At 43.5% G+C, this 24,168-nt stretch overlaps 1 protein-coding gene across 1 annotated transcript in view; it reads left to right on the forward strand.

The window, feature by feature from the left end:
• The first annotated feature begins 213 nt into the window (after nt 1–213).
• The window catches only part of RBM41 (RNA binding motif protein 41), a 39,357-nt gene continuing 15,402 nt past the window's right edge, over nt 214–24,168 (forward strand). The window contains exons 1-5 of the mRNA XM_007507012.3: nt 214–362; nt 12,851–12,967; nt 13,241–13,433; nt 13,867–14,071; nt 21,841–22,250. Coding sequence (XP_007507074.1) covers nt 355–362; nt 12,851–12,967; nt 13,241–13,433; nt 13,867–14,071; nt 21,841–22,250 — 933 coding nt within the window. The 5' untranslated portion in view covers nt 214–354. The remainder of the gene's footprint in view (nt 363–12,850; nt 12,968–13,240; nt 13,434–13,866; nt 14,072–21,840; nt 22,251–24,168) is intronic.

The following is a 24,168-nucleotide window of genomic DNA, read 5'->3' on the forward strand; positions in this document are numbered from 1 at the left end:
TTTTCGGCTTTATTATATTCACTTATTACTTGTGGAGAGGGAGGGGCTCAGTTGAGGAGTCTACTAGACATCCAAAGAAAGGAAGAAAAGGGAAACGATCTAATGTTAACCGAAGGGGAAGGTCCTCCCTCTCTGGCCAGCCAAGGGCCTGGCCTTTTTGTGACGTGGCCTCTCGCTTCGCCTGGAGGTCTCCCGCAGTGAGGAAGAGAGGAGGCCGGAATCTGCGCGTGCGCCAGCCCTCACGCCGCAGTGGCCCCGCCTCCCCGGGTTCTTGACGCGCAGGGCATTGTGGACATTGCAGTCCGCAGCCGTCGGGATCCAGCGCACAGCAGCGGCGTCGGCTCTAGCGGCAACATGAAGAGGTAAGGGCTCCCGGGGCGGGGGCCGCCGCTTCGCCCCCTCGCGGGCCTTTGAGCTCCCGAGACCTTCCCACAGCGGCTCCTTCCTACTTGGCACAAAGCTGGCTTCCTAGGGAGCGAAGGGGGCGATGCAGGGACGTGGGGTGCTGCGCCAACTCCCTCTTATCCGGGTCACCGCGGCTTATACCGGACGGTGTCGTGCCCCCCTCTCCTGGTCTTCTTTCATTCTATAAGGGGATCTGAAGGCAGATATGGGGGCGGGGGAGGGGAAGAAGGGGATACTTTTGAGTCCCCCAATAAGCTGAGACGAGAAAGGGGGTGCCCCAGAGGCTGGCACGGAGTCGCCCCCTGCAGGCACTGCAGCCTGCCTCCTCAAAGGTCGGTGACTAGCTACTCCTCGCTGTCAACCCCCCCTCCAGGCACCCCAGTACCCCCACCCCCCAGGGCTGCCCATTTCCGGCTAAGTTGCATAATCTCGGGGAGGTAGGTGTTGCAGTGACTCCCGATAGTCTCCAGATCCTCCTCCCGGATTGTTGGGAGAAGAAAGACCGGCTGTCACCGAGGAGGAAAATGGCCAGGAAGACGGACTGGCTGGTGGCTTAGTCCTTGAAACCAGAGGGTCAAAGGGGCGGGGTGGGGGAGTGGAATCCTAGGACGGCGACCCTCCTCCTCCATGTTCCACCTCTCTGCCCGGGCACACACTCTGTCCGTCTGCCACCACCCCCCACCCCCCCGCCACCCCCATGCCGGGATAGTTCTCTTTCCCTCCGTCCCTCCTCCCTTCCAAAACACCAGCACCCCCAGAACTACTACACTGGCAAGGGCACTCAGTGGGCTGCCTTCCGATTGCCAGGTGGTGACTTCAGTTCAGTTGCTTTGCACCGATAGCTTTTGTTTTTTCAGGCATCTACATTCATTCCCCCCGCAGCCCTCCTCCTCCTCCTCCTCAACCCCTCCACCCCCCAGCCATCCTTCATAACAAAGAATTTTTTTGAAGGGGAAGGGGAAAAGGGAGAAGAGAAAAAGATTCCGTTAAACTGATCCATACATCGAAAAAAAATCTGCCTTGATATTTAGGCTGTGGTCCACACCTGTGGCCCCCTCCCCTTCCTCCCCCTCTGCAGAGAAGGGGGGAGGGGACAGGACCTGTCTTCTCCTGGTTCTTCCTTGGGTTCAAGCTTCTTCTTTCTCATCTCTAGCATTCGTGTTCGATTGTTCTGTAGAGGTTCTTTCCATAAATGATTTCCTGGCTCCGCTACCTTGATTCTGCCAGCCCATCCAAGTCCTTAGTGCTTCTCTGCATTCATCATGTTCGCAGTTTTTCTTTTTCTTTCTTTTTTTTTTGGAACAGCACAGTAATATTCCATTACATTCATGTATCACAATTTGTTTAGCCCTCCTTCCCCAATCGATGAAATTCACTTTGTTCCCTGCTGTCACAAACTGCGCTGGTGTAGATGGAGCCCTTTTTGTCAGTGACCTCCTTGGGTAAATATGTCTAGCAGGAGAATCTTTGGGGCAAAGAGGAGAGGGGCATTTTAGTTACTTGATTTGCAGAATTCCACCTTGCTTTTCGGAATGGTTACATTCATCCCCAGCTCCACTGACAGTGCATTAGGGTGCCTCTCTTCCACAACCCCTCTGACTTTTGACTATTCCAATCTTTTGTCATTTCCAATTTGCTGGAAGTGCTGTGAATCCTCTGGATTGTTATTAGCGAGTTGGAGCATTCTTTCATCTAAGATTGTCCATAGGTTTGCAGTTTTCCTTCTGACAACTGTTTCTCAATATCCCTCTGAGTCAGTCTGGCAACGAGCATTTTTAGGCACCTACTATGTGTCAAGCACCATGCTGAGCTTTGGGATGCATAGAAAGCCAAAAAACACTGAAGGCTGGCTTTTGTTTGGTATCACCAACTGTGAGCATGTCTACACAGTATTTGGTGTGTCCTAAGTGCTTGATAAATTTGTTACCAATCATGAACAAGCTTTTAATTGTTTGCCATGTGCCAACAATAGTGCTAGGAGGCTGCCCTCAAGGCAGTAAAAGGATCACAGATTTCTCTCTCCCAATCCCCGTATTTTACAAAGGAAACTGAGGCATCAGGAAAAGAAGTGACTCCCCCAAGATTACATATCGGATCAAAGATGTAGAGCTAGAAGGGACCTCAGAAGAGGTGGATGCTGGGTAGGGACAATCCAAGGTAGGGGTTCATCAAGGTATGAGGGGCAATAGGACCAGGTGAGTTAGGGATTTCAGTATAAAGGAGGGATCATGTAGAGCCAAAGTTTCATTGATGGCCTGTCAGGGCACCGAAGGGGCAGGGGCACAAGAGGAGGGAAACATAGGGAGACTGGTCAGGGAAATTGCATACTTCTCAGCAATGGGAGTAGACCTTTGTATTCTTTTGTGTGCCTGGGAGTGAAAGTGTTATCTTGAGAAATTTCCACCCAAGGGGTCTCAAAGGAAATTAAATGAATATGCTCTATGTGACTACTTTGGGAACTCAAATCCTTTAAAGTTAAATCCCATTTTGAAAAAAAAGAAAATTGACATGTTACGTAAAAAATTAAAAACAAATTCTTGCAATGGGGTTATTGGACATTTTTCAAATGTAATTTACTTGCTTGTGGAGAATATTTTTCCTAGGTTCTCCATGCTTTTGTTGTGTTTAAAAAACAAATGAATTTGAGAAAGATCTCCATCCACATCAAACTCTTCTTTCTTTCCAAATTCTCTTCTGATCTCAACATATCTGTATGATCAATGTCCTCAGTTAATAGTGTATTTTTTTTCTCTTTACCACTATTCTGCACATAGCTCTTTATGCATTTTCATGGTCTACTGATTTTCTTTTTCATAGCCTCAGAGTCCCTTCTCATGCTTATAGCAGAATTTTCTTGACCATTCTTCTAGTGTGGCGTGTTTGTATAGCTAGCACTGCTGTAGACGTCTTCCTACATTTGTTTTTTTAATGATTTTCTTTGGAGGATAGCCCTTAAAGGGGAATTAGTCAGATGGTCTGAACAGTGTTGAAGCTCTCCTTCCAGCTTGCCAGAATGTTCTCTGAGAAGACTGCACCAATTTGACAGTGCTACCAGCAATGTTTGCTTGAATGTCTTGTGCATACCAGTGTCCTGATAACTGCCTGTGAAAGAAATGCGTGGATTTTTTTATGATTTTAAACAGCAATCAGCACGTATTTCTTTCATTGTTGGCAAACCTAGGCAGCATTTCCATGCAATGAATTACTGGTTGTCTTTTCTAGATCTCCTTTAGCCATTTATTTAATGAAGTCTGTACCTTGCTTGACCTTATGCCAATTTGGGGCATACTTTGGGTCAGAAGCTTTTATTAATTATTTTTGTTACATATAGTTTTTTCCCAACTCCCTTGCCTTTCAAAGGGCAGCATTCAGCCTTCCCTGGGAAGTAAATCTATAATATTCTATTCCTTAAGAACTATTTTTATAGCTGTCAAGTATGTGGATAGATAGATAAGTATAGATATTGAATGAAAATATCCATCAGGTAACAAATAAACTAGTCCCTAGGGGTGGGGGAGGGCAGAGGGAATATGGTAGAGCTCAGGAGAGGAGAGGGATAAGATACAGTTCTTGCCTTCAAGGGGTTAGGAGAAGGGACTAGAGCCCTACAAATAACTATTAGTTAGACCGAAGAATATGGCAAGTATCACAGGACAGATTTTATGGAAGTAGAGATCACCTTTGCTTTAAGGGATCAGGAAAAGTGTTCATGAAATAGGGGCAACTAGGTGGACAGAGAGCCAGGCCTAGAGATGGGAGACCCTGGGTTCAAATCTGGCCTCAGACACTTCATAGCTGTGTGACCCTGGGCAAGTCACTCCACCCCCATTGCCCAGCTCTTGTTGCCCTTCTGCTTTGGAACCAATACTTAGTATCAATTCTAAGATAGAAAGTAAGAATATATTTTTTTAAAAGTGTTCCTGATCTATGGTCAGATAGGTGTCTCAGTGGATTGAGAGCCAGGTTTGGAGAGAGGAAGTCTTGAGTTCAAATCTGGTCTTAGATACTTCCTAGCTGTGACCTTGGACAAGTCACTTCACCCCTCATTGCCTAGCCCTTACTGCTCTTCTGCCTTGGAACCAATACTAAGTATCAATACTAAGACAGAAGGTAAGGTTCTTTAAAAAAAAAACATGTTCATGATCTGTGGGGCACTTAGGCAGTTCAGTGGATTGAAATCCAGGAATGGAGGCAGGAGGTCCTGGGTTCAAATGTGACCTTAGACACTTTATAGCTCTGTGACCTTGGCAAGTCACTAAACCCCAGTGCCTCATCTGTTACCACTCTACCCATACTTAGCATCAATTCTAAGACAGAAGGTAAGGGTTGTTTTTTTTTTAAGTGTTCACAGTCTATGAGCAGCTGGGTGGCTTAATGGATTGAGAGCCAGGTCTCGAGATAGGAGGTCCTGGGTTCAGATGTGACCCTAGACCTAGCTCTACAACCCTGGGCAAGCCACTTGATCTTGATTGCCTTTACTGTCATCTCCTGCCTTTGCAACCAATACTTAGTATTAATTCTAAGACAGAAGGTAAGGGGTTAAATTACAGTTGAGCTAGATCTTTAAAGATTAGGTCCCATTTCAGCAGGTAAAGGAGAGAGATGCTCAGTGTTGGTGGAGGGGACCAGACAACCAAAGAGAAGGAGATTGGGAAGCACTACCCATATTCCCGAAGGCCCAAAGATGTAGAGAATAGATGGAGGTTAGGCTAGAAAGCGGGGCTGAAGCTAGAGCATTGAGGGCCTTTAATGCCAGGTTAGGGAATTTGAATTTAATACCATAGACGTTTTTGAGCCGCATCATACCATTATCAAAGCTGTGCATCAGAAAGAATAATCTGACAGCTGTGTAGTGTGAATTAGAGAACGGGGAGACTGAAGCTGGGGGCACTTGTTGAAAAGCTATTCCCTAAATGCCAGCAAAACATAATTGAAAGGAAATAGATGATTACTTATAAAAATATGAAACCCCAAATGAGTAAATCCAGAAAAGGCATTGTCAACAACCCGATCTCGAAAAGGGAAATTGAACAAACCGTAGAGGAACCACCAAAGTGGGGGCAAATCAAAGCTCTGATCCAGAGTTAGAATGAAATTGTTTTTTAAAATATACATTTTTATTAGTATCTTTTTTGCATCGCCAAAATTTCCACCAGTACTTCTTACCCCTCTCAGAGAGCCATGCCATATAATGAATAATTTTTTGCAAGAACACGCCATATTTAATAAGAGCTAACATTTACTCTCTCCTAAACACTGGGCTAAGTGCTTTACAGATGTCATCTCATTTGATCCTCATAACAACCCTGTCAAGTTGGTGCTCTTATCATATTTTAAAAGAAAAAACAAAAAAGAAGAGAAAAAATCTGCAAAACTGAACAATGAGTGAAAAAAGTCTGAATGTTTGTACAATATTTCCCCTCTGTGGACCTTCCACCTCTGCAAAGGAGTGGGGTGGGAGTGCCTTATAGTTCTTTTGAGCTTGTTCTTTGTCATTTTGCAATATTTGCTTTTTTAAAAAATCTCTTACCTTTTGTCTTAGAATGGATACCACGTCTCAGTTCCAATGCAGAAAAACAAACCATAAGGGTTAGGCAATTTGAGTTAAGTGATTTGCCCACAATCACACATCTAGGAAATGTCTGAAGCCACATTTGAACCCAGGACCTTCCATCTCTCCTATCCACTGAGCCACCTAGCTGCTGCAACATTCGCTTTTGCCTTTTTTGGTGGTTCTTTCCATTTACATTGTTGTAATCATTTAATCTATTTCCTTGACTTCACTTACTTCATTCTTCATCAGTTCAGGTAAATCTTTCCATCTTTTTTGTATTCATCATATTATCTATTTCTTATAGCATAGTACTAGTCATTGCATTCATGTACTAGTTGAGCTGTTCCCAGTTGTAGGCATCTACTTTGTTTTTAAATCTTTGCTCTCACAAAAGCAGTAGTGTAAGTATTTTGGTAGGCATGGGAACTTTCTTCTTATCCATGGCGTCCTTGGGATATATGCCTAGTAATGGAATCTCTGGGTCAAAAGGTATAGACATTTTAATTACTTCATTTATATATTTACAAATTGCTTTCCAAAAATTGATTCACAGCTCCACTAACAATGCACTAGGGTGCCAATCTTCCTACAGCTCCTCCAACACTGACTATTGCTGTCTTTTGTCATCCAGTTTTGGAAACAGGAGATCCTGGGTTCAAATCTGGCCTCAGACACTTCCTAGCTGTGTGACCCTAGGCAAGCCACTTGATCCCCATTGCCTAGTCCTTACTGCTCTTCTGCCATGGAACCAATATACAGTATTGATTCTAAGGCAGAAGGCAAGAGTTTTTAAAACAAATCTCCTTCCTGTAGCTGTGAAAAGTAAATGACCTGCTCTTCTCATTTTTTTAATGTTATGATCTTTAATATTAAGGTCAAGTATCTGTTTTGAATTAATTGTGAAATATGACACAAAGTATTAGTCTAAGCCGAATTTTCTGCTAGATGCTTTCCAGTTTCCCCCATAGTTTTTATTAAATAGGGAGTTCTTTCCTGAGTAATTTATTTTTTCTGATCTTGGGTTCTGTTGCTTAATTCATCCTTGTCTAGTCTTTTCTGTTGCCTACCTCTTAATTATTTATTTACTTGTTTATCTTTATTTTTTAACCAATACCAAATGGTTTTCTGACCCCTAGAGTGGACAGTGAGCTGGCCTTCGAGTCAGGGAGTGGTACTTTGAATCCTTCCTCAGATCCTTGATGTCCCTGAGCAAGACACTTACCTGTTTTGTGCCTTCCGTTTCCTCATCTGTAAAGTGAGGATGAGATTAGTACCTTCTTTACAGAGTTTAAAGGATTGAGACAAATAAGATAACATGTGCAGCCATTTACAGAACTGAAATTCCTTTATAAATTTACAAATAAATTCTATCAAATATTTAATGAGCAATTGAAACCTATGTTACACAAATTATCCTCATTAATAGAGAGGGGATAGATGAACTGGACGTCCAATTAGGAGGCCTATGCAGTAGTTCAGGGGAGAGGTGATAAGAACCCCAACTAGGGTGATGACCGTGTGATTGGAGAGAAGAGGATAATGGGCACTCCCCATGGAGTGGATGTTGGAATGACAGGTGTTAGCTGGAGAGAGGTTGGGGAAAGGGCCAAGCCAAAGGTGGTCTTTGAGACTCCAGATCTGCATAACTAGAATGATGTCAATATTCTCAGCAGAAATGGGGAGAGGCAAGACTCAGAGGGTGGGGTTGTGAGTTGAGTTCTGTTTTGGACTTAATCATAACTAATATTTCCATAGTACTTTAAGGAATGCAAATTGCTTGGGTTTGTTATCTCATTTTGATCTTCACAACAACCCTGTGGGGCAAGTGCTGTTATTATCCTCAACCTACAGATGAGATCATTGAGACTGAGAGAGATAAAGTGAATCTTTAAACAGATAGTAAGAGACCGAGGCAAGATTTGAACTCAGATCTTCTTTTTTTTTTTGGAGTTTTATGGTGATTTAATTACAGCAGGAGGAAGAAACATATATATATATATATATAGATAGATAGATAGATAGAGAGAGAGAGAGAGAGAGAGAGAGAGAGAGAGAGAGAGAGAGAGAGAGAGAGGGAAAGGAGTTTAACTCAAAACCACTTTGGCTCAGGCTGAGTCAAGGCGGGAGTTTAAGGCCTTGGAGAGTCAAGGCAGAGAAGGAAGTCAGTCCTTATCACTCACATGACCAATCTGAAGGAAAGCTGTCTGCGGGGCTCCTCCAAGCTCGAGCTCCAGGATTGAACTGGCGTCTAGCCCTCTCCATAGGAAGTGGCGAAAACTCCAAAGGCAGTTTTCTACCTCACTTCCTATGTCTCACATGTGACAATAGTGACTCAAGCTTGGCTTAGGACAGCCCAGAGGGGCAGTCAGTTGTTTCTGATTTGTCAATTGCTAGAACATGCCCGTGTAATGTGGGTGTGCACATTCTTGGGTGCTAGACCAAGCAAGATGGAGGAAATCTAAAAATCACAATTCCCCTTGATGATGATTGAGGGACTAGTCTCCCCAACTGATCACTAAACATCAGTGTCCTGCACCCCCCAAATTTCTAACTGCCAGTGTATACAAAATTTACTCTTTAAGAGGAAAACTACAATAGTTATAGATAAGGAGGAAATAAAGGAAAGAGAGAGAGATAGCAAAACCAATGTTTTTGCTGGGCGCATTGACAAAATCCAATTAGGGGGCAGTCCCCTTTGGCATAAGAGTGTACAGTCAAAATAAATGTTCAATCAACCTTCAGTTCAATCAACTGCATCCCAAGGTTCATTCTGGATCTTCTTATAGTGTAAGGGTTTAGGTATCTTTTTGCAAACATGAACTCAGATCTTCTGAACTCCTAAGTCTAGCTCCGGATTATCCACTGTGCCTAACTGCCTAGGATATGATGAATTTGAGGTGTCTATGGGCCATCCATTTGGAGATGTTCAGTAGGCCTATCTCTCCTACAGGGCTTGAACTCAGTAGAGAGATTAGGACTGGATAGGTGGATCTAAGAGTCATCTGCATAGATATTACCATTGCACTCACAGGAACTGATGAGTTCATCAAAGGAGAGGAGTGTCTTTTTGATGCCTCTCATCGTCAAAGGTTCAAATCTGGCCTCAGACACTTATTAGCCACGTGACTCTGGGCAAGTCATGTAACCCTTTTGCTTTAGTGTTCTCATCTGTAAAATGAGTTGGAAAAGATGGCAACCCACTCCAGTATCTTTACCCAGAAAACTCCAAATGGGGCCCCAGGGAGTTGGGCAGGCCTAAAACTACAAAAGGGCAACAATAAAAAATAAGGATCACAGTAGCTCTATTACCTGTCTCATGATTGCATAAGAATCAACTGACTTGTCTATTTCCATCAAAGGTATCACCATCCTTCCTTCTGGTCAACCAGGCTCTCAACCTTGGAGTTATCCTTGGTTCCTCACTCACTCTCACTCCCCAAAGCCAGTCAGTTGCCGACTCTTGTTAGTTTTTCTTCCATGATATAACTTGGTCCCCATTCCCTTCGCTCTGTTTCTATGCCTTCTTTACCTAATACCCTAATTCCTTCTAGACCTAACAATCCAAAGAGCCTCATACCTGGTTTCTCTGATTCTGGGTTCTCCAATATTCAGTCTCTTCCAAATAGTTGAGAACTTGGGATGCCTAAAGTACAGATTTGACTACATTAACCTTATATTTATCTATATATAAATCAAATAATCTGACTACATAAATTGCTGCTTTAAGCTCTTTTACCTTTAAGATCAAATGTCAGTTCTGCTCTTCTCTTTGGCCTTTACAGTCCTGATTTTGGCATTTACACTCTCTTTCCCATCTGATTCCCCGTTACTCTCCCTTACTCATTCTCCCTTCTAGCCAGAATGGTCCCCATAGCACTTTGCCTACACCAAATTTCCTCTTGTGTTTTCATGCTTCTTTTGCCAAGCAGGCACCCCCAAAATGCTAACTGAATTGAAAAATGAAATAATGTATGTAAAACATTTCATAATATCATACAATTATATTCATATGTTTATACATTGCAATATTGTGTATATGTTAGCTATTGTTATTTCTAGATAAATTTGATGCTTAAAAACATTTTTTTCAAAGAACTAAAATATATATTCTGTCTACCTTCCTTCCCCTCACTGGAAAAAAGAATAAAATAAAATCCTTGTAACAGATATCCATAGTCAAGACAAAACAACTTCTCAGCATTGGTCTTTTGGAATTGTGGCTGGCCACCTCCTCGTGTTCAATTTGTTAAAAAAATTTCCAATTAATGAGCTAAGTTTCCATTTCTTTGTCCCCACAAAAAAGAGCTATGCTATTTTGTGCAGAGAGGAGACCTTTTCCTCTTTTTTTGTTCTCTCTGGAGCATGGGCCTACTAGTGGTATCACTGAATCAAAGGGTATATACAGTTTAGTAACTTTGGGAACTTAATTCCAAATTGCTCTCCAGAATGGCCATACCAGTTTGCATGTTAATCCATATGCCTGCTTTCCCATGTCCCCTTCAACATTGACATTTTTTCTTTTAATGCCACCTTGCCAATCTGATGGGTGCAAGTAGAACCTCAGAGTTGCTTTAACTTGCATTTTTCTAATATTAATGATGTGGAGCATTTTTTCATATGGCTATTGATAACATGGATTTCTTCCTTTGAGAACTTCCCACTCACATATTTTGAACATTTATCGAATAGGGAATGGGTCTTTTTATTATAAATTTGTTGTAAATATCTTGAAAATAAGATCTTTTTCAGAGATACTTTCTGCAAAGATTCTCCCCTCCCTAGCTACCTGCTTTCCTACTTATTTTAGCTGCATTGGTTTTGTTTGTGCAAAATTTTTAAGAAATCGAAATTTTGCATTTTTTCTTCTGTCCCTTGATTGGTCATGAACTGTTTCTCTATGCTTTCCTATCTGAAAGGTAATTTCTTCCTTGCTCCTCTAATTTGTCTATAATGTCACTCTTTATCCTTTAATTCATATATCCATTCAGAGCTTATCTTGGGTACAGGGCATAACAAGTTGGTCTGTACTTGTTTCTAACAGACTTCTTTGCATTTCCCCAGCAGTTTTTGCTAAAGAGTGAATTTTTATCCCAATGGGACAAGTCTTTGGGTTTACTGAACACTAGGCTACTCTGTTCATTTACTTCTGTATGTTTTATACCTAATATGTTCTATGGATCAGCCTCTCTATTTTTTTGACCAGTACCAAATCATTTTGATTACTACTTTGTAGCATAGTTTAATATCCACTACTGCTAGGGCATCTTTCTTCCCATTTACAAAAATTAATTTCCCTTAGATTCTTGTCCTTTTGTTCCTCTAGTTGAATTTCATTATCTTTTCTAGATGTAATAAAGTAATACTCTGGTAATTTGCTTGGCATGGCACCGAATAAGTAAATTCATTTAGGTAATATTGTTATTTTTATTATATCAGTTTGCCTTCCTATGAGCATTGAATATTTCTCCAATTATTTAGTTCCATATTGACGTAAAGAGTGGTTCATCTTTTTTATTCATATAATTCCTTTGTGTGTATGGGCAGGTAGACTGCCAAGTATTTCAATATCCTGTAGTTATTTTAAGTGGAATTTCTCTTTCTCTCTTTTCCTGCTAGTTTTATTGATAATATTCAGAAACATTGATATATGAATTTATTTTATATCCAGCATTTTGACCAAAGGTATCGTTTCAGTTCATTTTTTAGTTGACTGTAGGATTCTCTAAGTAAACCATTGTATCAACTGTGAAATGCTTTTGTTTCCTGTCTGTGCTTAGTCCCTCAGTTTCTTTTTCATGTCTTCTTGTTATAGCTAGCATTTCTAGCGCCATGTCAAATAGCAGTGGTCATAGTGGATACTCTTGCTTTATCCTTAATCTTATTGGAGAGGTGCTGTGCTTGTTTTTGAATGTTTTTAGTCCCAATGAGGAAAGTCCAAACTTCTTAGCCTGGCCTATGATGCCCTCTAAAATCTGTCAGCGGCCAAGCTTTCCGACCTTATCACCTATAACTCTTGCCGTATAGATACTCTGCCCACACGGATCAGTTCATTCCCAACATTGCATGAACATTTCCACTTCTTTGCCCTTTATGATGTTATTCTCCCTGCTGAGCATGCCTATCCTTCATCTTTGATTATCACCGTCATATCAAAAGTTATCCCCTCTGGGAAGTCTTCCCTGATAGCCTCAACCCAAAGTGTTATCTCCTGCCTCTGATTTCATATGACACCTTACTGTCTGTACCATAGGCTGTCCTATGTAGTTAATGATCTTATTCTGTATAAGTCCTGTCTCACCAACCTAGACCGTAGATTCCTTGGAGCTTGGCATTGAGGACGGGCCATGCTTTGGACAACTTGTTAATTCTGCCATGCTGGAAGAATTGATTACAGGGAGTGAGTCGTCTATAGTCGCACCACCCTGAATGTGCCCAACTCATCTGATAAATGGATAGGAAAGGGTCCAAGACCACAGGTCATTCAGCCGTGTCCCCATGGATCATAGTTATTATCCATGGGGTTTTCTTGGCAAGGATATTGGACTGATTTGCTATTTCCTTTTCCAGTCAATCCAGTGAATCACTTTTGGACCAAACAGTCCAAAGCAAGAGATTTGGGGCAGCGAGGTGGCTCAGTGGATCAAGAGCCAGCCCTGGAGACAGGAGGTCCTGGGTTCAAAGCTGGCCTCAGATACTTTCTAGCTAGGTGACCCTGGGCAAGTCACTTAACCTTGATTGCCAAATCTTTACCGCTCTTCTGCCTTGGAACCAATACCCAGTATTGATTCTAAGACAAAAGGGAAGGGTTGAAAAAAGGGAAGAGATTGAAGAAGAAGTTTGAGATTCACTGCCTCATTTTCTTTCTGTATTATTTTGTTCTTTCCATTCCAGGATAAATAGCAGCCTTTCCAGTGATGACCTTATTCTGGAGGACTTGGAAACAGAAGGAGAGAGGCAGCTAAGGAGCCTCCTTCACCATCAGCTTGATACTTCTGTTTCTGTGGAGGAGTAAGTATTAATTTTGCAAGTAAGGTGGGAGAGCTGTGGCAGAGACCCCAGGCGTTCCTGGACAGAATCCTCTCAAGTTTTCATTAGCTCTGTGTGAGCTGGTGATACCTGGGGGCTCATCCCACTACACTGGAGGGAGGCTAAGCCTAGAAATAGGTGAGGAGCTGGAGCTGGAGCTGGAGCTGGAGTGGTTGGTCCCATTCACATCATGCCGTACAGCACCCTGTTTCTTTGTACTAAAATAAATCCTAACCCTTGTCGATTGTTCGGCAGGTGTGTATCCAAGAAGCAATGCTTTGCCCCCGCTGCAGTGTACAAGCCCTTTGGCGAGGAGGCAGCTGGGGCTTTGAGCTTGTCCCAGTTTCAGGCGCTACAGAAGAGTGACCAGGAAATCTCGTCTCTGAGGGACTTGGGGCTTAACGACAGAGAGATTATACTATGGAAAAACCGTGCTTCATCGGAGAGGGTCAGTGGATGACATTTTTCTCAATTGATTTTTATTTGGGCCTCAATGAACACTAAATAAAATGGGCATTTCCTGTATGTAATAGAACTGAAAAGAGAGGATTCTACATGCAGTTACCAATGCCTGTTATCTACTGTTTACTTTTTTGAAGAGACCCGATTTTCCAGAGATTAAAGAAAGAATTTTCCATTTGACATTTAGAATCTTCCCATTTTTGAGCCTTGAAGAGACACATCCTTAAGGCTGAGTCTTCATGAATTTCTAGGCCAGAGTTATTGGTAACAAGGAAAATAAAGGAACTCCATAATTAGCTTGGATAAAATTCCTCTTCTACTACTTCTGATATACTACTTAATTCTTAGGTATCACATCATGACTTGCTGGCTGTGCCCTTTTGTCTTCATTGTCTGTAATTTCCTTTCTCTGGCTTTAGGGGAGGGGGCTGGGCGCAGCCCCTGAAGCCACACAGGACCGTCTTCGAGACATCGAAGAGAAGATCTCAGAACATCAACGCATTCTGGCCTTGCCACAGAGGTTTGCAGGGAGTAAACAACTGAGCCGACGAGAGATGGAAATTGAAAAGGCTTTGTTTCAGGGGAATGATCGCCATTCTTTCCTGAGGGCTCTCTATTACCAAGGTATATAGCTCCCACTGACCCTGATATGGCTTTCCACCAGGAAAATAATCAGAGCATGGGGAGAGGGTTAGGGCATCAGCAGAGAAGGCATGAGAGATGCCAGCGGTCTAATGGAGCCAAGGCAGCTCTCCGAAGAGGTAGCTGTGTTTTCATACACATTATAAAATGAATATTAATTGGACTGTCTAATACAATCTTTTTTTTAACCCATACCTTCTGTTTTAGAATCAGATCCAAGGTGGTAAGGGCTAGGCAATTGGGATTAAGTGACTTATCCAGAATCACCCAGCCAGGAAGTATCTAGTGCCAGATTTGAACCCAGGTCCTCCTGACTCCAGATCTGGCTCTCTATCCACTGAGCCACCTGGCTACCCCCTATAAAATGAATCTGAACTGAATTTGTTAATAGGATTTTTTTAAACTCTTACCTTCCATCTTGGAGTTGATACTAACTATTGGTTCCACGGTGGTAAGGGCTAGGCAATTAAGGTTAAGTGACTTACCTCTGGTCACCCAGTTAAGAAGTGTCTGAGGGTAGATTTGAACCCAAGACTTCCTCTCTCTAGGGCTGGCTTTCTATTCACTGAGCCACCCAGCTGCCCTGACTAACACTGTCTTTTAGAACATGAAAAACCTACTTGCCTATTTTCCCGGGTACTCATGGCATCACAAGTGGGAACTTGGTTCTCAGCTATCACCTTTAACGCAGGTAACTCCTAGATCTCTGTAGCCTAGCCTGGTGTCACGGGAACACTTTTCTATTCATCAGCCATCACCCTAGCCTTCAGCAAACTTTGATTGAGTGCCTGCTGCTATGAATAAGGTACTGTGCTAGGCCCTGGGGGTGCAGGTGATAAAAAATGGCCTTGCCTTGGAGGTTCTTAAAGTCTATTGGGGCTGATAAGATCACACGCACATGCACACGCACACGCACACGCACACGCACATGCACACGCACACAAATACATATATCTCAATACGTTAAATGTTAAATGAATTATACAGATAATTAGTACCATAGGCATTCAAAGAAATGATTGATCACTGAGGGCTCAGGTAGTTGGGGAAGAATTCACAGAAGAGGTAAGATTTTGGGGGGCCCTTAAAGGAGAAGCAGAAGTTGAAAATCAAGGAGGGCATTCCCCAAGCAAGGATGATGCTATAAAGAAAGGCCATCTGACCTCAGGTACTTCCTGGCTGTGTGCCACTTGGCAAACCATTCAGCCCCGCTTGTCTGGCCCTTGCCTTTCTGTCTTAGAGCTGCTACTAAGACAGAAAGTCAGTGTTTATAATAATAAGCAAAGACCAGATAGCCTTTCATTCATAGCAATGGAGAGTATCGTTTGGTTGGAGCAGAGGTTCTTAAGCCTTTGGGGGGGGGTGAGATGGACCAGCTTATTAATCCCTTCTCTGAATAATGTTTTTCAATCCATAAAATAAAACACACACGATTATAAAGGAACCGATGAAACAACAACAGCAACCATAGCCCAGGGCAAGCCCTTGTGGCTGGGGAATAGCAGGAGCTAAAGGTCCAGAGATGGGTTGGGGCCCAATTGGGAAGGCACCTTGAAGGCCGCGTTGGGGAGATTGGATTTGAGACTTGATTTCATCGGTGATGGAGGAGCCATTGAAGGTTTTTGTGTAGGCTGAGAGGGCTAGGAAGGTGAAATCATCAGGATGTCGCTCTTAGCTGTGCAGTTGGGTTAGCGTGGTGAGGATGGAAACCAGATTTCAAGGGAGTAAAGAACAACTGAGTGGTGAGGAAATAGAAGCAACAGGTAGAAAGCTGCTGTGAGCTCACTGTGAGCAGTGAAAGGAGGAATAGGAGAGTCGTTCCTGAGCAGGTTATTGAGGAAGGGGAACTGCAATCTATTTTCAGACCTTGAGAGTCCTCATTTTTTAAGTCTTTGCCACCATCATGCTCTGGAGGAAAGAGGATAAGTGTTTGGGTCCTACTGAACAAATGAGATAAATTGAGGAAGGTAGACGAGGAAACAATTTTCTTACAGTTACAATTGGGCCATCCAGGTCGGAGCTTCTTAACCTGAAGTTCACAAACTCCTAACGTGCTCGTGGATAGTCTGTGAACTTGGATGGGAACAAATTACATCTTTATTTCCATTAATGTCCAAGCGAAATGTCATTGTATCACGTAAAGGAGTTGATAGACTGTGCCAGACTATGAAAGGGGGAAGGAAAGAAAATAGGCATTAATAAGTGCTTCCTATGTGCCAGGCTCTGTGCTAAACCCTTTACAAATATTATCTCATGACACCAAAGAGTTAAAGAATCCCCGATCTAGGCCAATCTAGAGCTAAACAAAAATCCCCCAAAGCAGGGGGCAACTAGATGGCTCAGTGGATAGAGAGATGAGATGTTCCACATTCAAATTTGGCCTCAGACACTTCCTCGTTGTGTGACTCCGAACAAGCCACTTGACCCCAGCTGCCTAACCCTTACCGCTCTTCTGCCATGGAACTGATACTTAGTAAGGGTTTTAAAAAAATAGTAAAGATCCAGGAATGCAAGGCCCCTGTTCTGTGAACAGCTCAAAGGGAGTCTCTTCCTATCCCCATCCTGTAAAAGCAGGAACTTTTCCCTGGAGGCCAATTCTCACAAGGTGGAGAAGGAGCCACTGCGGACAGCAAAGGGGCAAACTGTGGATGGTGAGGCAGTGAAAGGGACTGGGGAGGAGCAGGTAGTCAGACAGGAGGAGAATGAGGAGAGAGCAGCTGAAGTTCAAGGGTAGCTGGATATTTGCAAAGCGCTCTCAACAGGCCCATATTTCACGTGATCCTCAGGATAGCCGTGCAAGGTAAGTACTGCATATGGAATTGTTCCTCTTTTGCAGATGAGAAAACTGAGGCTCAGAGAGACCAAACTAGCCTAGTCACAGGATCCAGAGTCAGAAGCGACCTTAGAGGTCATCTTTATTCTAAGCCCTGCCTTTTACAGGAGAAAACAGAGGCTCAGGAATGGTAAATGCCTCTGCTCATGGCCACACATCTTGTGAGCATCAAAGGTGGGATTTGAACCCAAGTGTTTCTGAGTTGCAAAGGCCAGTACTCCTTGTACTATGCACTGCTACTGCTCCCAGCAGCCAGAGCTGCAGAGAAGCCCAACAGAAAGAGGACTGAGAAAAGGGCCCTTAGATTGAGCACTCGTAGGGTCAGAAGCCATATCACAAGGAATTGGGAAATGGGTGATGAGGAAGTGAAGGGAGGCAATTCTTTGCAAGGGGTTGGCTGCGAAAGGGAAGAGAGGGTTGGCAGGGTCAAATGAAGGCTCTCTGCCTTGTTGGTAGTTTCCATGGAAAGTACCCACAGCTAGGGAGAGGTTATAATTGGGGGAGAAAGAGAAGGAAAGAAGGACCAGGCTTCTGGAGGAGATCGTGCTTGAGGGCACATTTTAAAGGGTTGACCTTGGCAAGGAGAATGGTCCCTTCTTCTCCTGAGACTAGAATAAGGAGAAGATGTTGAAGATAAAAGGAGGAGGGCTTCCAGTATGAAGCCAGTGAATTGAGGGGGTTCACAGTTGACGGCCTTTGTTTTCTCAGTAATGTAGGTGGTAGGGACATCTTCTGAGGGTCAGGGGGTATTGGGGCAAAAGGAGAGAACAGCTTTTGGAACAGCTCCTTAAGAGACTGAGATCGAAAATCAAGGGAGAAGAAGAGCTCTGCTATATAGCAGTGAGAGTCCAGCTGAAATCAGATAACTGAGTTTGCAAAATGGCTCCTGGCAGCCAGTGGGATGACTTCAATTCCATCCAGCAGCTTAGAAGCATGAGTGACTGACGCAAGTGGTAGAGGGTGATCCAAGGCCAAGGGCAGGCAAGGTGCGACTGGCAGTGGGATGAGGGGACATGATAATCCAGGGTAAAGGGGTTTGTTGTAAAGTAGGAGTAAAAAGGATAGAGCTGCGGTGACGAACTGGGAGACTAGATGGTGTGCTGAGGATGAAGTCTAGGGTTAGGCCAAGGGAAAAATGGAAGAACAAAGGATTGTGATCAGAGATAGGAATCTGAGAATCTGAAATCCTGAGAGGCAGTTGGCGGAGGTGGTGAGACCTAAGGTATAATTATTCCTTCGTTGAGGCAGAGGGAAATTGTAGGTCACGGGAGTTGTCCAGGAGGCAGTTGACTTTGGCAGCCAACGGATTTGATAGGACACCAAAGTGTACATTGAAGTCCCCAGGGAGGAGGGTAGGGATTGGGTTGGAGAAACTCTGAACTCCCTGATACAAAGGAGGCTGTTCAATGATGGCAACCAGGATCTGGATGGAATGCCATAGGCGGGGTGGGGAGAAATTGATGAGTTATCATAGGGTCTGAAAGTGGCAGCAGGGAGCAGTGAGGATGTCAGTTCCTTCTCCTGGATCATTGCAGGGGGGATACAGGTCAAGATGCAACCAGCACTGGATGGGAGGGGGGCCTGGAGGATGAAGCTAATAATGATGATAACACATTTAGACAGGGCCTTAAAGTTGTCGAAGTGCTTTTTATACCTTTAAGTCATTTGAGCCTCACAAGAACTTTATGAGTAGCTCCATTTCACTGAAGAAAAAATGGAAGCACATAGTGGTTAAGTGACTTTCCTCAGGTTACACAGCTGGTTAGTGTTGAAAGCAGAATTTGAACCCAGGTCTTCTTGATTCTTGGTTGCCTGTTCCTTATAGTGTCTTCTGGAGAGTTGCCATGAATGTGAGTTGGCTGAAGTGTAAAGAGGAGACATCAAGATTGAAGGGACTTTTGGTATGATTAAGTGGGGTTTCCAGAGGCACTAGAGGATAATAGCATCTTGATAGGTGAAGACGGGAATATGGGGAGAGGTAACTTGTGGGGGGTTGTTGTAGTGGTGGTGTGCTGGTGGTTTCCTTTCAGGAGACAGTCGCCTGGGGCAGCAAACTTGCTGGCCGTTACACTGGAAATGCCATTTGATTGATGCCTCTACTTTCCAGCGTCTGTGAGGATGGAAGGCAATGTTGGTACATGTGTTCTCCTTATAGACATTGGAGAGCTGGGATAGGGATTTGGGGCTAGAAGTTTGGGGCCCTAGAGATTGGCCTGAACGCACATGTGACATCAGCTCATTAGTTATATTCCAAGATGGCAGGAGATGAGACATACTTAGAAAATGTATCCACCATGGACTGGATGTTCCTTGACTATGATACTTCTGGCATTTAGCGTGATGAATGTGGTACAAATCAATCAATCAGTAAACATTTATTAAATACCTACTATGTGTCAAGCACTGTGCTAAGGGCTGGAGATACAAGAAGAGGCAAAAGACAGCCCCTGCCCTCAAGGAACTTACAATCTGATGGGAGAGACAACATGCAAACAAGTATATACTAAGCAAGCTCTATACAGGAGAGTGGTTCAGTCATTTTTCAGTCATGTCTAACTCTTTGTGACCCTATTTGGGGTTTTCTTGGCAAAGATACTAAAGTAGTTTTCCATTTCCTTTGCCTACTCATTTGACAGATGAGAAAACTAAGGCAAACAGGGTGAAGGGACTTAACCAGAATCACATGGCTAGTGTCTGAGGCCAGATTTGAACTCAGGAAGAGGAGTCTTCTTGCCTCTAGGCCCAGCACTCTACGCACTCTGCCACCATACAGGATACATTGGAAGGCACTGGAATTAAGAGAGGTTGGGGAAGACTTCCTGTAAGAGGTGGGATTTTAGTTGGGACTTAAAGGAAGCCAGGGAGGTCAGTTTCAGAGTGGAGGAGGGAGAGCATTCCAGGCATGGAAGACAGCCAGAAAGGATGCTCAGAGTCAAGAGCTGGAGGGTATTGTTGGTAGATTGGCCAGGTTAGCAATAGTCCTCTGCCTGAAGTCCCTGTCTCGATGTCTTCAGACACGATGCCTGAGATCCCAGGTGGAGCTCTTCTAGCCTGTTTAGCTGCTCAATATCTTTAAGCTCTTTGGCAAAACATAAAGAATTGTTTAAAGTTCTATTTTACTGGACTTGGAGAGAGAAAACTTGGGTTCAAATTTTGGCTTTGCCATTACTTGGGCAAGTAATTTAACCTCTTAGAGCCTCAGTTTCTTCATCTACAAAATGGGAATAGGGTGAAGAAATATCAGTGTTATAAAACTCATAAGGTTATTGTAGAAATCAAATGAGATGACAATATATAAAGTGCTTTATCTCTCCAAAGTACTATATGCATGTAAACTATTATTGTTTTGTGAGAAAATAATCACTCTTCCTTTAAATATTTCTTCAATACTTGAATGAATCCATGATCTAATTAAGGTAGGTACTTCTTCCATTGGCCTAGATTGTAACCCATCTATACTTTCTCATCTCAAGCAGCCGCCACCCATGTGTCTTCCCATAAATCTTCCCCAGGAGCTCTTTCTTCCCCTAGATAGCCTGACCTTGAATCGAAACTCATTTTGCTAGTGGGCTAACCATTTGTCATGCCAAGCTTTTGCTCCATGTCAGCCCACCTCCTTTTCAGGTCATCCCTTCCCTCATCTCTTTGGTTAGAGATGCTACTCACTACTTCTCAAATACAGTTCATCCTTCATAATATTCCTTTAAAGCATGTGCCTTCCAAATATTTGAAATGGGAATGAAGTGAAAATTTCTCTAAACATTTTGAGCTTTGGCCACGTCACTTACGTTGACTGCTGCTCTTATCTTGGAGCCACCATTTTTTCCTGAGGAGCATACTTCCAATGATAAGATCCCAAATAAATGGAAAAAGGAAATTTGTACCCACAGATCTCTTGACCAAAAGCCATTCTAGCCAACTCATCTATAAAGGAAATATAGATATATCTGTATATGTATGTGTATAGAGAGAGAGAGAAAGAAATACATAATTATATAGTAAAGATATAAATAAAGCAAATATGTAGAGAAATAAATACATGGTAAGTCGAAACATATATGCCTGGATCTATATAGATAATATATGCTTGTATATATTATCCAATGAGACGATGACATGTAAAAAGTGCTTTGCCAACCATAAATATGTAAATGTTAATTAGTATGGATTATAAATTATATAGATGCTAGTTTTATCTATTATATATATCATATATATTCTATAAATGTTAGTTGTTATTACACACATGTTTTTTGGGGGGAATGTATGTATATGCATGTGGTGTCTCAAAAGTCTTAGTGAGTGCCATTTTTTGGTGTTCAAACTTTTGGGACACTCCACATAGATCCTTATTTTACCCCTAGCTTCCATTTTGAAAAGAGTGGTGGGATGGCATGTGCCAATTGGAAGCGAAAGTTGGTGAGCAGAGGATGGTGTTCTGCCATATCCCAGAGGCCGCCAGGTGGAGAGCAGTCCATTGCCTGGGGCCAGGAAGCTCTCTCTGCCTAGCCACCTGGCTCCAGTGCCAGGCATAAGCACTATCTCCCACTTTGGGAGTTAAGTCAGGGCCAGCCTTTCTGCCTGATGTTTTCCTCCAAGGTTGGTCCTTTAGGTCCTTTTAGTCCAAGTTTATTTTCAGTTCCATAATCGGAAATCTGGAATCCATATGGAAAGAATGTAAACAATTTTCTTTGACCCTACCACGTCCATTTTGTAAAACCTAAATGAAATGATGCGCATCCTGATTTTCTGAAGTGTCTGCTAGAGCCATTGGTGATAGATTTTCATTTAAGGAGCTGCCCGCCCCTCAGGAGAGCATCTCTTTCTGAGACGTGGGGCCCTTGGCTTGTCGGTGACTTTTTTGTCATGGGCTATAAGAGGTTTTGACCAACTTTTCTTCCTCTTTGCCTCGATCCAGGTGAATCCCATAAGAGACTAGAGGCTGAGAAGGACCCCATTAATAATCTGGAGACTGTTTACCAAGAGATGATGGCCAAACCACATCCTGAAGAGGCTCAGCTTATGAGAGGTGAACCTTTTGCTTGCCCCTCACTGGACTCAGATGTGTTAGTGGACAGTAGTGGCCCATCTAAGAACCTGTCAGTACTTGAGGATCAGGGAAATCAGGCAGCACAGGCTGAGGGGTCTAGCCTCCATGTGGTGAAAGCTATTGAATCTGAACCCCAGCAATGTCTTAATGAGCCCAAGAAGTTGACAGAAGTAGTGGATTTTGTCTCAGAAGATGATATCGAGAGGAATCGTCTATCAGAGGAGGACATCCGAAAAATTCCCATGTTTGCTTCCTACAGCCCCGGAGAGCCAAATAAGGTATAGGCCAAAGCAAGTTTGGTATGCGTGGCTGCTTCTCCTTTTTTCTCTATCGAAACAAGACTATAGATGAGGCCTTGTGATGGGAAGGCAGAGCCGTGAGGTCATCACTGCCACTGGCTTTGCCCTTCAGCTTGAGGGGTTGTAGACTTGTCTGTGTGAGAGGGCTCAAAGATGTCATCTAGTCCAGCCTCCTGGTTGGGGATGAATTCTCCCCTTGAGTACACCCCAAGGTAACCTTTGCAGACCAGATGGCTGCCTTCGGTCCTGCTGGCCACCCATTCTTGCTCCTCACTCGAGGAACCTTGGCCCTCTGAGGTGGAACAGTCTTGATGAGAATCGCTGTCTCGATCCACATGAGAAGCCCCAAGCTTAGGAGATGATAAAGTCCAATTCCCTTGGACAAGGGCAGGAAGCTTGAAAGTGCTATGTGAATAGGAGTTACTTTTCCTAGAGACCATCCCTTCCTAGTGGCTAGTGAAATGGAATCTGGGTAGAGTCGGTAAACAATAGCGCCATCTGCTGCTCAAGTGCTTAGTCGCTGATTATGGCTGCCAACTGGCCCTCATCTCTTCCTCCTGGCCTTACGTACCAAGCTTCCGGAGGGTAGCAAAGGATCACTTCTTTGAGCAGCTTTGTCATAGGCTGCTAGTACCCATGAGGCTCTCAGCCAGTGAACCAGCAGGCATTTATTAGAGCCTTCCACATTCCAGGGGCCTTGCTAGGTGCTAGGGATGCAGAAACAAAAGGGAAACACTTCCTGTCCCCAACGAGTTTGTCTTCTGGTGGAGGAGACATGTACACACACCAGCAAACACCAGGATATTGGGGTGTGTGAGAGAGCCGCTGCTATCTGGGGGGATCAGGGAAGGCCTCATATAGGAAGTGGTATTTGGAGCCATGCTTTGAAGACCCAGACTGAGACGCTGAGTCGAGGTTATGGTTATTAACCCATATTTCTCTTGGGCTTTGACGTATACAAAAACCCCAGACTTTCTTCAGTGTAATCCTATGAGGTAGGTAATACAAACGTTATTACCATTTTCCAGATGAAGACAATGTAAGATTTCAATTAATGTCCTTAACACCAAGTATTATATTTTATAAGATTTCTTAGGAATCCCTCGAAGTAGCAGAAATAAAACTAGAAGTCGAAAGCTCAAGTATGACCACCTGAGTCAACTTTCCTGCCAAGCTCTCCCCCCAGCCTCCACAGCCACGTTTCGGGAAGAAGAAGAGCACGAGGGGCGGGGTTACATCAAAATATATCTTCCCTACGTTAGCACGTAATATGAGAAGGAAAATGGGAAGCTGGGAAAGCGAGTTCTGGGGAGCAAATTCTAATTGCACAGAACTGAGGTTCACAGAATCACTGAATTTCAGAGTTGGAAAATGCCTTAGATGTGCCAGCCTATACCTGAAAAGGGATGTCTTCCTCATGCCCAGTAAGCGGCCATCTAAGCCTTGCTTAATTAAAGATATCCGATGGGGAGGAGGCAGAGGATCTCACTACTTTATACGACAGCCCAGTGTACCTTTGGATAGCTTTTACTGTTTGGAAGCTTCTCCTAGTGTTAAATCTAAAGTTGTCCTTTTGCAGCTTCTGCCCATTTTTCCTTGTTTCTGTCCTCTGGGGCCAAGCAGAACAAGGCTAATCCCTTTTCCATATGATAGCTCTTCAGATACTTAAAGCTCTCATGTTCTCGCTAAGTCATTTGTTCTCCAGGATAAGTATTCCCATTCCAATGACATGAATTCAAGGCCCCTGGTTGCTCTCCTTTGGTTGCCTCTCCAGCTTCTCAGTCAATACAGTACCCTCCAAATGTGATCTGGGACAGAGCAGAGTACACTGGGACCATCTGCCTCCATATTCCTTGAAACCGTATACAGCTTCATGGGGCTTGCTGTTAAGGTAGTT

Source organism: Monodelphis domestica, chromosome X, assembly GCF_027887165.1.
Source record: "Monodelphis domestica isolate mMonDom1 chromosome X, mMonDom1.pri, whole genome shotgun sequence".
NCBI lineage: Eukaryota > Metazoa > Chordata > Mammalia > Didelphimorphia > Didelphidae > Monodelphis > Monodelphis domestica.